General features: G+C 35.9%; 1 protein-coding gene across 1 annotated transcript in view; it reads right to left on the reverse strand.

The window, feature by feature from the left end:
- Positions 1–12959, reverse strand: part of BIRC6 (baculoviral IAP repeat containing 6) — a 161298-nt gene that overhangs the window by 71805 nt on the left and 76534 nt on the right. The window contains exons 33-39 of the mRNA XM_014533188.1: positions 12149–12280; positions 8282–8497; positions 7529–7712; positions 6783–6938; positions 4979–5112; positions 4150–4303; positions 1949–2065 (exon numbers count right to left, since the gene is read on the reverse strand). Coding sequence (XP_014388674.1) covers positions 1949–2065; positions 4150–4303; positions 4979–5112; positions 6783–6938; positions 7529–7712; positions 8282–8497; positions 12149–12280 — 1093 coding nt within the window. The remainder of the gene's footprint in view (positions 1–1948; positions 2066–4149; positions 4304–4978; positions 5113–6782; positions 6939–7528; positions 7713–8281; positions 8498–12148; positions 12281–12959) is intronic.

The following is a 12959-nucleotide window of genomic DNA, read 5'->3' on the forward strand; positions in this document are numbered from 1 at the left end:
TTTTTGATATTTGCAACCATAGTAAAACAAAGACTTATATTTTTGATATTTATTTTATATATTTAAATGCCATTTAACAAAGAAAAATCAAACAAAAAAATGAGTTCACGTGTCACCTGTGACACGCGTGTCATAGGTTCGCCATCACTGGTCTAGAAGTTCCCATGGCATGAGCCCACTGGAGCTGTGCTCTCTTCTCCAGGAGGTTTCTAGGGTGCTCTGGTCCACAAGTGAAACCTGGCAGGCCACAGGCTGGCCAGCAGGGATTAGAATGGACAACCTAGTCAATTGATTCTTAACCCTGAAGCATCCAAAAATCCTGATGCCAAGCCACACATCAAACTAATTAAATAAATATAATTCATGAGGAGCACGAAATATAGGGACTCTAAGAGCAGTTCTTCATATATTTAGAAAGTTATATTAAAAGGGAGGGGGAAAACAAAGGGGAGGACACAGTTCTGCACATGACAATAATCAAAAGACAATTGAGAAGCTGATACCAATTACAAAGGATCTTCTAATAAATGTTTTTGTGTGGTTTTTTAAATGGCTAACAAAGAAAAGCACTATTTTGGGCAGTATTGAGCTGTGGTGATGGAAAGGCTGACCAAACAAAAGGGATCCCCATTATTACATAGGAGACAATGTACAACAATATTAGAATACCAATACTAAGAGTACAGAACAGCATCTTCTCTTTTTTTCTATATCTCCTAAGAAATAAATGAAGTTTGCAATGAAAGAATTTAACTTAACACAGAGAGAACTAAAAAACCCAAAGCTTTTATGAAAATGAACTGTGAACTCCCTTTGATTGAAGGAACATGATGCTCTCCCTAATTTCTAACTGCTATGACCAGCCCATTGTCAAAATGTCACAGAGAAGGTAAAGTGATTCGTAGGCCTACATGGGTGGGGGGAACCATTATCATCTTCTCAGTACTTCTCCTCGATCTTTGCCTTTGAGAGATAGGCTGCTATCTAAAATGTACTCACCTGAGAGGAGCAGATCTACCCAAGTCTAGCATTTTACATCAAGGGTCAGCAAACCGTGACCTGTCAGCTAAATCTGGCAGGCCACCTGATTTTGTAACAGCCATGCCCATTCATTTTCATAATGTTATTGTCTATGGCTGCTTTATTGCTAAAAAGTCAGAGTTGTGTAGTTACAATGCCCACTATATGGCTCAGAAATCCTAAAATATTTAACATCTGGTCCCTTATTATAAAAAATTTGATTCCTTTGCTATAATTAGGTAGTAAATCCTTTCAATTCTGCAGTTCAATTAGGCCCATTTGACTATCATCCTTACCTAGGTCTTCCATCCTAGTCTTTAAGGATAATAAAGATGTTAGTAATACAAAAGCCGTTTTTATTAATGATTTAAATATAATGCAATAAACTCACAGATAGCTAGCTAACAGCCTTCCCTAGGAATTTACTTAACCTCACAAGACAATAACAAAAACATGACTCAGGTTTCTGAGTTGAATTTAAGAGCACTACATGGAGATATTTTGGTCCCCTCAACTCTCCCTTGTTAATCCTTTGTCTTATTTCTCAACTTCCTACTAATTTAGCAAGAGAAATGCTATATCAGTGATGGCGAACCTTTTGAGCTCAGCATGTCAGCATTTTGAAAAACCCTAACTTAACTCTGGTGCCGTGTCACATATAGAAATTTTTTGATATTTGCAACCAAAGTAAAACAAACTTATATTTTTGATATTTATTTTATATATTTAAATGCCATTTAACAAAGAAAAATCAACCAAAAAAATGAGTACGCGTGTCATAGGTTCGCCATCACTGTGCTATGTATTTAGCCCATTCAGACTCACATCAGACATCAAATTTAGAAATTTGTCCTTGTTGGCTACACCTGAAAATAATCAGCAGGTTAATCATTTTTGCAATACTCTAAGAACGACAATTTTTACTTACATGTAGGAGATGTATTTGTTAATGCCTGCAAAATGGAATCTGCTTCCAAGGTAGACATCATTTTCAACATCAGTTCTGCTTGCTGTTCAAGTCCAACTTCTAGACGAGCATCTAGGGCTAAAAAAAAAAGAACCAATGAAAATATTTTTTTTTAAAAGATAATTTGGTAAGACTTATTCATGTCCTACTTCCTACAATAAAATGTTGACATCCAAACAGGAAACTGGGTAGGATATGTGTCCTCATGTAAGAACAACCAGGCATGGCGTTATCAGAGCCATAGCAGGTAATAATACCTGTACAAAGAAGTCCAGAGATGGAAAGATGAATAAGTAGAATGAGGTGGATCAAATAAGTGAAGTAATAGTAATGAAATGAATATGTTAAAGATACTGAGAACCAGATTCCTCACTGTCAGAAAAAAGATACAACTATGCAAATGGGGACTAATAAAATGAAGCCTATGAAGTTGGATTAGTTAAAGTGTTGTATCAATGTGAACTCATGGCATTCTAGATAGACATAGAAATGAATATAAATGCAAATGTGTATAGACACATACACACTCTGCTACATTTGTCCACCAAGAGGGCATGGCCATCAAAAGAACAGTAAGTAGCCCAGCCAAATGTAGCTCAGTGGTTGAGCATCAACCTATGATTCCTGCTCCAGGCACATGCCTGGGTTGCAGGTTCGAGCCCCAGTAGGGGGTCTATCTACCAATCAAATTTTGTTTTTTAAATCACAATTTCTCCTCTAAAATGTTTTGACATCGCTTTGCCTTATTAAAATGTCTAATTCTCAATCTTGGGAAGAGAAAGTAAATAATCTGCCTTGGCCTCTTGCTGCGCCAGAAAACAAGGAAGTGCTCAAAGAAAGATGGGAACATGACAAAAATACAAGAGACCAGCTTGGAAAAGATTCCACTGGTCAAATCTGGGACTATTTGAACATCAAAATAAATAAGGACAACACTAACAATGGACTTACTGCAACAGAACTGCACACTTAAAAAGGCTAAAACAGTAAACTTTGTTATTTATATATTATCTCAATAAAAACAAACAAGTAAATAATGATAACAGTGAATTATAATCCATTGAGTAAAACAGCAAACCAAGGGTCTATTTAAACTAAATGAATAAACATGTAATTTTTTTTTTCCAAGAACCGCTCTGCCACCACTTCTAAACCAGTAAAATCTTTTACTTGGGGAAAAGAATAACTTTACAATGGAGAAGATAGGCAAATACCTCCTTAATGAAGTAAATAAACTTAAAACTGCAGTAGTGGGACAAATTAAAATTATGAGCCACCTAATGGGATGCAATAAGAAAACCTGAGCATTACATTTTCATGATATTTCTGTCAAAAATGCATGACTACAATCTAGTCATGAGGAAATAGCATACAAACCCAAACTGGAAGACATTCCAGTAATTAGGCTGTCATTTTCAAAAGTATCAAGATCACAAAAGTTAAACCGTGGCATACTGAATGAAACTGAAGAGATAAATGTACTGCAAGTTTTTGCACTAAATTCTTTTGCATTGAAGGACATTATGTAGACACAACTGACGAAACTTGAATGAGGTCTGAACATTAGTTAATATTAATGTTAATTTCCTGATTATGATGAAATGTGCCTTCTGATGTGTTTATGTAGAAGAATGACCTACTTTGAAAAATATATAAAACAAAATAAAAATAACATCAGATTAGCAACTTACACCTAATGGATCAAGACAACACATGTTCTCTGTATTATACTTGTAACTCTCTAATAAATGTATGATTGATTCAAAATGTAAAAAAAAAAAAAAAATGATATATTTTATGTGACTAGCAGAGTGCCAAAATAATATTCAAAATAGTTTTATTCTGTTGACAAATACAAAAGTTTATTATTAACATTAAAAAATAAAAGCAAATTTACTGAAAATCACTGACAAAGACAATTACAAATATATTTTGCTATTTTGTTAAGTGTTATTTTGAGGGGGGAAAATTTGGACCATAAATGGAAGCTCCTCAAAACTTACTGACAGAAACACACAGCTCTGAATGTCTCTCTCATGGCACACCTGTGATATTAAACTTTGCTAGAACACACTCGGGCTCAATTTCTCAAGAGGGAAAATATAAATTTAGGACTTATTTCCAAGAACAGCATATGTCTTAAGATATAAACACACACTTACCCTGAGACACTGACACACTGACTGTTTGTGATCCATTCTTCTCTGTATTTGCAGGTGGCTTTGCTACAGGAATTCCAAGACCTCCAATGTAAGGGTTGTAGTTGTAGGTGCCATAATCAGCGCCCCAATAATCATACCATGTACTACTTATTGGCTTAAACAAATGGAAAACAACCGCAGTTTATTTTTGCCTCTTCAGAAGGAGTGACATTATTATGTACATTATCTAAACTCACACAGGGTTACAAAATAATCATTCTACATTTTAAATTCCCCAAAACATAAATATAATCCTAATGATATAGAGGAATGGTTCTGTAATATTCTCTTCTTTTTATACAAAATATTAAAAATAGCTTATTTAAAACCTGAGGGATAACTATCATTAATAAAATCTCTTACACAAAAAAAGAATACTATCCTTAATAAAATCTCTTACACACAAAAAGAATCAATATAAAGTATTAGGCATGTATCTCCTTTAGAAAAGTTAAGGCTAACACAGAAGTAAAATCTGCAATGAATTCAGCTTGGATCAGATTAAATGCTGCTTGAAATGTTTATAATCCACAAATATACTTCCCCATGCTTATTAGTGGTTCTTACATAAGATAATATTAGTGGATATATTAACAAAATGGTGTAAGTTTTCCTTATACTATTCATTTGGTATACTATAGTACCTACAGCAATTTAATAGATTTTGAGTACATTAAATCATGGGTCAATTTGGTGATAAATATGTACACTTTCCTCTGTTGAGTAATGAATAAACCAAAAGAGTAAGATGAAAGGTTTTATTTGCAAAGAATACTATTTTGTATCATACCTTAAAAACTTTGGCTGCAAGAGGATCCTTTTCCAAATCAATATCTAAAGGATCAATATCAACTTCCATTAGATCTTGTAGTAGCTCAAGATCAATTTCTTTATCTTTTTCCAAAGAGGAAAGAGGAGGTGCACCTTCAAATAATTGAAAATGACTTTACTGGTGGAGTAATTAACATAATTTAACCAATATATTGCTTTTAATTACAGTAAAAGTTATTTCACTTGTGTGTAACATGTTTCTATTGATATAAAAATTTCTAAATTTTTAATCTTGACAATTAGGTATTAGTAGATATGCAAATATACAACTCTATAACACACAATTTTTAAAAACCAATGCAATTCCGAAGGAAGAAGACCATGGAATTAATCCTTGTTGAATCAAGTTGCACAAAGTTTAAATGCTATTAATTTTTTTACCTCCAATAAGAAATTCATTATGTTACATCTAATTTTTCAGGAAATGATACCAGTGAAAAGCAAAAAAGATTTAAGTTATAAGACTGTTATTCTCCTCTTTTTTCTAAGATGAATTAGAAAGTATTTAGCTCTCTTAACTAGCTTCTATGCCTTACAAATCTTATCTTCTCATAAATTCCCACCCTCTTATTAAACATATATTTTATAGAATGCCTAGCAAATGCCAGTCTGTATTAGGGTTAGAGTATATGAAGATTAATAAAACAAATTTCCAGCCTCAAAAAATTAATAGAGGTTCAGAGGTGAGACTACACTACAGACATTAAACCAACTACAACATGGTAAGTGCTATCAGAGAGAATCAAGTGTAAGGTACCACTGATGGCAATCTCCAACACTACTGGTGGTGATGGGAAGAGCTTCTTTGAAAAGGGCATGTATTGTTTGAATATTAGATAAGGAGTTCTTCATGTAAACAAAAGGAGACACTCTAATCTAGATAAAGGGACTATTAGGTAGAAAGGATAATAACGTGAGAGAATATAAGGTTAACAAAAAACAAATGGGGGAGGAGGGAGAGCGGCCAGGGAGAGGTCAGTGGAGGGAAAAGGAGACATATGTAATACTTTCAACAATAAAAAATTTAAATTAAAAAAAAAAGTTAATGTAAAATAAATACATACATACATACATAAAATAAAGACAAATGGTTCTAGCCAGTGTGGTTCACTCAGTTGGTTTGCCATCATCCCATCAACTGAAAGGTTGCTGGTTCGATTCCCTGTCAGGGCATATGACTGACTGGGTTTCGGCTCAATCCCAAGAAGGAGGCCTGCAGGAGGCAGCCAATCGATGTCCCACTCTCACACAGATGATTCTCTCTCACACATCGATGTTTCTCTCTCACACATCGATGCTTCTCTCTCTTACCATCTGGCATACATAGGGTATTAGTTTTGAAAAGTAGGGAGCATCCCACAAACGATTGTGCTAAGCTACAGTTACTTTTTTAAAAAGCAAGGGAAAAAACAAGGAAAGAAAAGAAGCAAATATACACAAAAAGTGAATCTTAAAGAGCCTTTAACCCTGTTTTCTTAACCACTGAAGATCTTTAAGTTTTCTAGCTTGTCATTTCTTCAACAGTCAAATCAAACCATATCAAAATAACTAAGACATTATGAATAGATAGTATTTTATTATGAGCATTCACTCAGAGAGTCAAAGCAAAACATAATCATTAGGAAAATAACTGATGCAGTTACTAAGACCAAAAAGACCTAACAGAAAAAGAGAAATATTAATTATATACCTAACATTCTTAGTTTTCAATAAAAAAAACAACTAAAGGATATTTGAAATAAAACATAATACAAAGAATATACCTGTTATATCATGTGTCAAAGGTTCATCTATAGTTTCTAGCAATTGAACTGAAGACTGTTGAAGGCAGTCATCAGATTCGGCAGCTGTTGCACCAACATCATCGCTCACTGTTCCTTCCTCCATGGCTTCTGCAGCTACTGGCGCCAGCAATTCTCCTGCATGTAATGAAACAGTTCTAACTGCTTGAATAATTTATAAATAGACATCCAAAACATATTAAAAGCATATTTCTTCCTCCAGTTTAGAGAATAACAGCATGTATTCTCTACCAACTATAAAAGATTCAGTGACAAATGAGACCTCACGTACCTAAGGAAATACTAGGACCTATTGTATTACCTTTAATTTCTGAAAACTAGTAAGTAGGAGAAAACACAAAATGTGTAACTCCCTTATTCATCAAAAAACGACTTTATAAGAAAGGTACTAATTTTACATTTGAAGAGACTATTATCCTCATTTTATATATGAAGGCACAGAGATTACCTTCCTCAAGGCCATAGAGAACTAGTAAGCAGCCCACTGCTGGTATTAATAATGGGGCCAATAAACTCCTCCAAAAAGACTTAGAGTTATCACAAAAGTCAACGTAATTATACACAAGTAATTTAAATGGTTGCTATTGCTATAACATTAAAGAAATCTTTTATACTTTGGAGATTTACAGTTCCCTTTAAAGGTTACTTAATAGAGCAATAACAAGCTAATTTTGACATACTCCTATGAAAAATAAATTCTGACAAACCTGCTAAAATATCTTGTAGCATACAAGTTAAGGAATACTGAGCCCAAGCACCACCCCAAGATATATCTCCTCTATTGAAGTCAGTTCCAACCAAAAGTAATAGCAGTCTTTCCAGTTGGGGTTCATTTACAATTTCACACAGATGTATAGTTGGCCTCGTGGCATTCGCAATGCGTGCAAGAACCTGCAATACATTTTATAAAATCATATACTTAATGAGCAATTACATGTTTTTTCCCAAAATCAAAACATTGTAGTTTTCAATGAGATATGCTTATGATGTTAAAATAATTGGCTGACAGAGAATGAAAAAGAAATGTGATTTCATGAATCAAATATTAAATCTTATTTAAAAACTGGGATGAATAGTTAAAAATTGTTTCTATAAACAATGAATATGCTTCAGGGAATTAAAACCCCCTCATTACTGTAATTTGACATTTATTGTTATATTTCCTATTTCAATTATTTTAAAAAGGTATGTTTGAGATAGACATACCCAAATTATATACATTTCGAATCTACATTAATCTAGCTTTAACTAGATTAAAATATAAATCAGGTCTCCTGAGAAATCAGTGACAAAATATTTTTTAAATATTTCAAGGCACAATAAATCTTCATAAAAGGAAAAACCAATAAAAGCACCATAACTTCTCTTAATTAAAAAGCAATTAAAAACTGCATTTTTCCTAATTCTTTTTTTTACCCTATAAATCTGTAATTACAAATTATGCGTATTAGTTTACTTACCTTGCAAACAAATAATAAAAGGTCTGCATGACATGTAAAGTCCATGGAGAGGAGAAACAGGACAAGTTTTTGGACTACTGAAATACAGCGTTCATGGGCCAAGGTAAATGGAAGTGGTTCTATCTCTGGACTTTCTTTGGTTGTTGTAACTTCTGTGTCCAAATTGGAACGAGACCATTCTGCTGTCCGACGTAACCGAATTAAATCCTTAAAGTGCTGTACACAGAAATTTACAATATTTAAATCAATATCTACTGAATGGAAATTCTTTCAGTACAAATATATTTATACTAGAGGCCCAGTGCACAGATTCATGCACAGCTGGGGTCCCTCAGTCTGGCTTGCAGGGATCAGTGAACCTCCGCGCAGCTGCAGAAGGCCTTACCCACCAGCTCGTCGGGCTGCAGTCTGCTGTCCGCATAGATCTTGCACAGCACGAAGTACTGTGCAAAGCAGCAGGAGGCCGGGGAGGAGCCCAAGCCTGGGCTGGGTGCTGCACCACTCCTGCTCATCCCGGCCCGATGCGCTTGCCGCCACTGCTCGGGCACACAGGAGGAGTGTCCGCAGGAGAAGCTCCTGCTGCTACAGCTGCGCTCACCAGCCATCGGCCCAGTGTTTGGCACCCATCTGTCAGCTGAGCAGCGCTCCCACTATGGGAGCGCACTGACCACCAGGGGCCAGCTCCTGCATTGAGCATCTGCCCACTGGTGGTCACTGAGCGTCATAGCTACAAGCCAGTCATCCAGTAGTCTGGTCACTTGGGCTTTTATATAGATAGATACTGGAAATATTCACTCAGAAAACTTACAACATCTAAAGATCAAAAAGTAAGATTACTAAAATCTATACTGACCAATATACCTAACGTCCTATTTTACAGTAAGTATGGGATACATAACAGAATTTCAGAAAAGTGAAATTCTACAAAAAGGATACATTAGGTCAAATCTAATGGCCTAAATGTACACTACTAAAATATCCTAAACATAATTCATAAAAGGTAGATGTTAAAGAAACCTATATAATTTCAAGTATTATTTTCAAAATCTGAGGGAATAACTGTAATTTCATATTTATAGAAACACAATACACAAACTTGGTTGCTACATATAAATGTTATCCCCACAAGTTTAAAAATACATAGTTTCTTTTTTTATTAAATTGGTTGAGGTGACACTGGTCAACATGAACATATAGGTTTCAGATGTGGGCTTCTAGATAGTTTTTTTTATCTTTTTTTTAAAATATATTTTTATTGATTTCAGAGAGGAAGGGAGATGGAGAGAGAGATAGAAACATCAATGAGAAAAATCACTGATCGGCTGCCTCCTGCATGACGCCCCCCAATGGGGATCGAGCCCACAACCCGGGCACATAACCCCGACCAGAATCGAACCCAGGACCCCTCAGTCCACAGGCCGACGCTCCACCCACTGAACCAAACCAGCGAGGGCTGTGATATTCTTAAGGGATCGATTGGACTGCCCCAATGCTGAGTTCCTTGGACTATCCTATCCAGTGCCAGGAAATTCCAAGTCCAGGACTCACTGTTCACATTTCAGACTTTACTGAGCCTCCGGGCATCACCATTTCATCTTATATCTCTGAGAGATATTTGTAGGTCTTATAAAAAAGTTTTCTGGAGTCATCCAGACCCACATTGTTTGTGGTCCACCTCCTATTTTTGCATGACTAACATGGCTAATTACCCTGCACCTTTGCAGCTTGAGATGAAAAAAATAGAAAACTTAAATCCTGAAAGAGGCTTCTAAATCAGAATGGGAAAAGCATGACAGAGGGTGAGGGGAAAAAAGCTCAGACTGTGATGGAGGGAGTTATAGCAGCTGGACAAAGAGAGCAAGGACAGACATTTGTCCTCTTCTGTGCTCTGAGCCATGACCACCATAGCCCCCTCCACTTCACACGGAGTCCCTCTCTTCTTGTTTTTGTTTGTTTGTTTGTTTGTTTGTTTGTTCCTCCTCTCTTTCATGGCCCCACATCCTTTCTCCCTGAGTGTATGAAGAAAGAGAGAGAAAGAGTCACTATTTTCTCATAGTAAGGCAAAGCTCTTGTCTGACTTGGTAATAAAAGAACAAATCAATGAATGAATGAAGTTGCTGAGTAGAGGGAAGTATTATGTTGATGAGCCCCAAGGTAAATCATCAAGAGGGATAGTTTTTCTTCTATTAGTTTGGTGGGGGGAGTGGGGGGGGGGGGCCAAGAAAAATGTAGATTGGTTGTTGGTATCTCTCCATCAAAGGCTTGAGCCAGGACAGAGTCTAAAAGTGAGGGGTTTTTTTTTTTAATAAATCACTGCACTTGATTTTACTTAGGAAAACTGTATTTCCTTGAGTCTTTTATCTTCAATTTACTGGAACACAGTCCACTTTCAAGAAAATATACTACAGACGGTCCCCGATTTACAATGGTTCAATTTACAATTTTTTTTACTTCACAATGATGCAAAGCAGTAGGACTGATCTTTATCTGGGCTAGTGATATGCAGTACCATTCTCTCTCCTGATGCTAGGCAGTGTCACCAAACCACAGTTCCTAGTCAGGCAAGCGATCACAATAATGAACCAATACTCTACCGTGTACTGTGACTAACATTTTTTGGACATTATGTTCTAAGCACGATTAAGGTAGGTAGGCTAAGTGATGATATTTCATAGTTTAGGTGTATTGATTGCATTTTTTTTTCATTGAGGCATTTTATGTGCACATATATATTACATCCCTACAGACAATAGTGTGGTGGAGGCCTTGGGAGGGGGTATAAAAACGGGGTGCAGAGGGTCAATGGAGGGAAAAAGGGGAACATCTGTAATACTTTCAACAGTTTAGATAAATTTAAAAAAGAAAAAGAATACCGGGATTTTCCCGTGTGTGTGTGTGTGTGTGTGTGTGTGTGTGTGTGTGTGTGTGTGTGTGTGTGTTTAACTTGCTTCTTTATGGTCAATTATGCCCGCTGAGGTTGTCAGTACAATGAAACCAAAGTGATGGGACAGAGCAGGTTTTTCTACCACTTTTCTTGATCTTTGAGTTGCACATCAAATCTGGGGCTGATTACTTCACACTTGTTTAATCTGCTTGTGAGGTTCACAAAAGATTTCCCAGCTCTGTGGTCATGAATAATTTCAAATTCATCAATGTAACCATGCTTCATCATCACAGTAAGAAACCAGACAATGACTTTTGAGCATGGCCTAAAAAGAACCTGGCCTTTGAAGGAAAAATACCACATGATCTCACTCATTCATGGATAATAGAGACCATTATAATCTTTTGAACAATAATAGATACAGAGGCAGACCTGCCTCACACAGATTGTCAAACGGCAGTGGGAAGGCCGGGGAGAGTTGGGGGGCAGGAGGGAGGGGGGTAAGAGATCAACCGAAGGACTTGTATGCATGCATATGAGCATAACCAATGGACATAAGACACTGGGGGGTAGGGGAAGCCGGGGTATTGTCAAGGGCGGGGAAAAAAAGGACACATATGTAATACCCTTTGTAATGCTTTAAGCAATAAAAATAAAAAAATAAAAAAATAAAAAAAAAAAAAGAACCTGGCCTTTGTCTCTCTTTTCAGCATTGTTGATACTCTGAGAGCACCAGCCAGGACATTCATGCATACCATTGTGGCAGTACAGAAAGATAGTAGAAAGAGCAACTGCATTTTCAACTTAACAATATTTTCAACTTATAATTGGTTTATTAGAATATAACCCCATCATAATTTGAATAACATATATTTACATTTCCAGGTCATTATTAAAGATACTTACCTATTCAAATAATTTGAAATAATAAAAGGGAAAATAACTTTTCTAAGATAATTACATTGAAAATTAAAAAATCATACCTTTGAAGTAGCCTGCTTTAGTTTTGCTTGCTCTACCAGAAGTTTATATGATGATCCTTTGTTACTCTGTATTTTTTCTTTTTCCATCTGTTCCACCAAAGCCTTCTGTTTTGCTTTTAGTAGGTTAAGTTGCTTTAAAAAAAAAAAAATACTCTTATAGATAGCAATGATAAAAGCAACAAAATAAATTATTATACTCCTCACATAATTCATATATCAAACTAATGGAATTAGTACAAATGTTACCTTGTTTTTGACGTGCACTATATAGTTAGGCCCAATTACCATGGTTGTGCCTATACTAAACATATACAGAACTTATTTTTCTTGCCATTATTCCCTAAACAATATAACAACTATTTGCATAGCATTTACATTGTATTAGTTATTATACGTACTCTAGAGATAAATTTAAAGTATACAGGACAATGTAGGTTATATACAAATACTATGCAGTTTTATCTAAGTGACGAGCATATACAGATTTGGGTATCTACAGGGTCCTGGAACCAATAACTGTGGATACCAAGGGATGATTATAATTCCCTGAAAGACCGAATTTTAACTGTGTTGCTGATTTCAAAAACAAAACAGCAACAATAAAAAGAAAAACCGGCCGAAACCGGTTTGGCTCAGTGGATAGAGCGTCGGCCTGCGGACTGAAAGGTCCCGGGTTCAATTCCGGTCGAGGGCATGTACCTGGGTTGCGGGCACATCCCCAGTGGGAGATGTGCAGGAGGCAGCTGATCGATGTTTCTAACTCTCTATCTCTCTCCCTTCCTCTCTGTAAAAAATCAATAAAAATATATTA

The sequence above is a fragment of the Myotis brandtii genome, unplaced genomic scaffold (assembly GCF_000412655.1).
Source record: "Myotis brandtii unplaced genomic scaffold, ASM41265v1 scaffold953, whole genome shotgun sequence".
Lineage (NCBI taxonomy): Eukaryota > Metazoa > Chordata > Mammalia > Chiroptera > Vespertilionidae > Myotis > Myotis brandtii.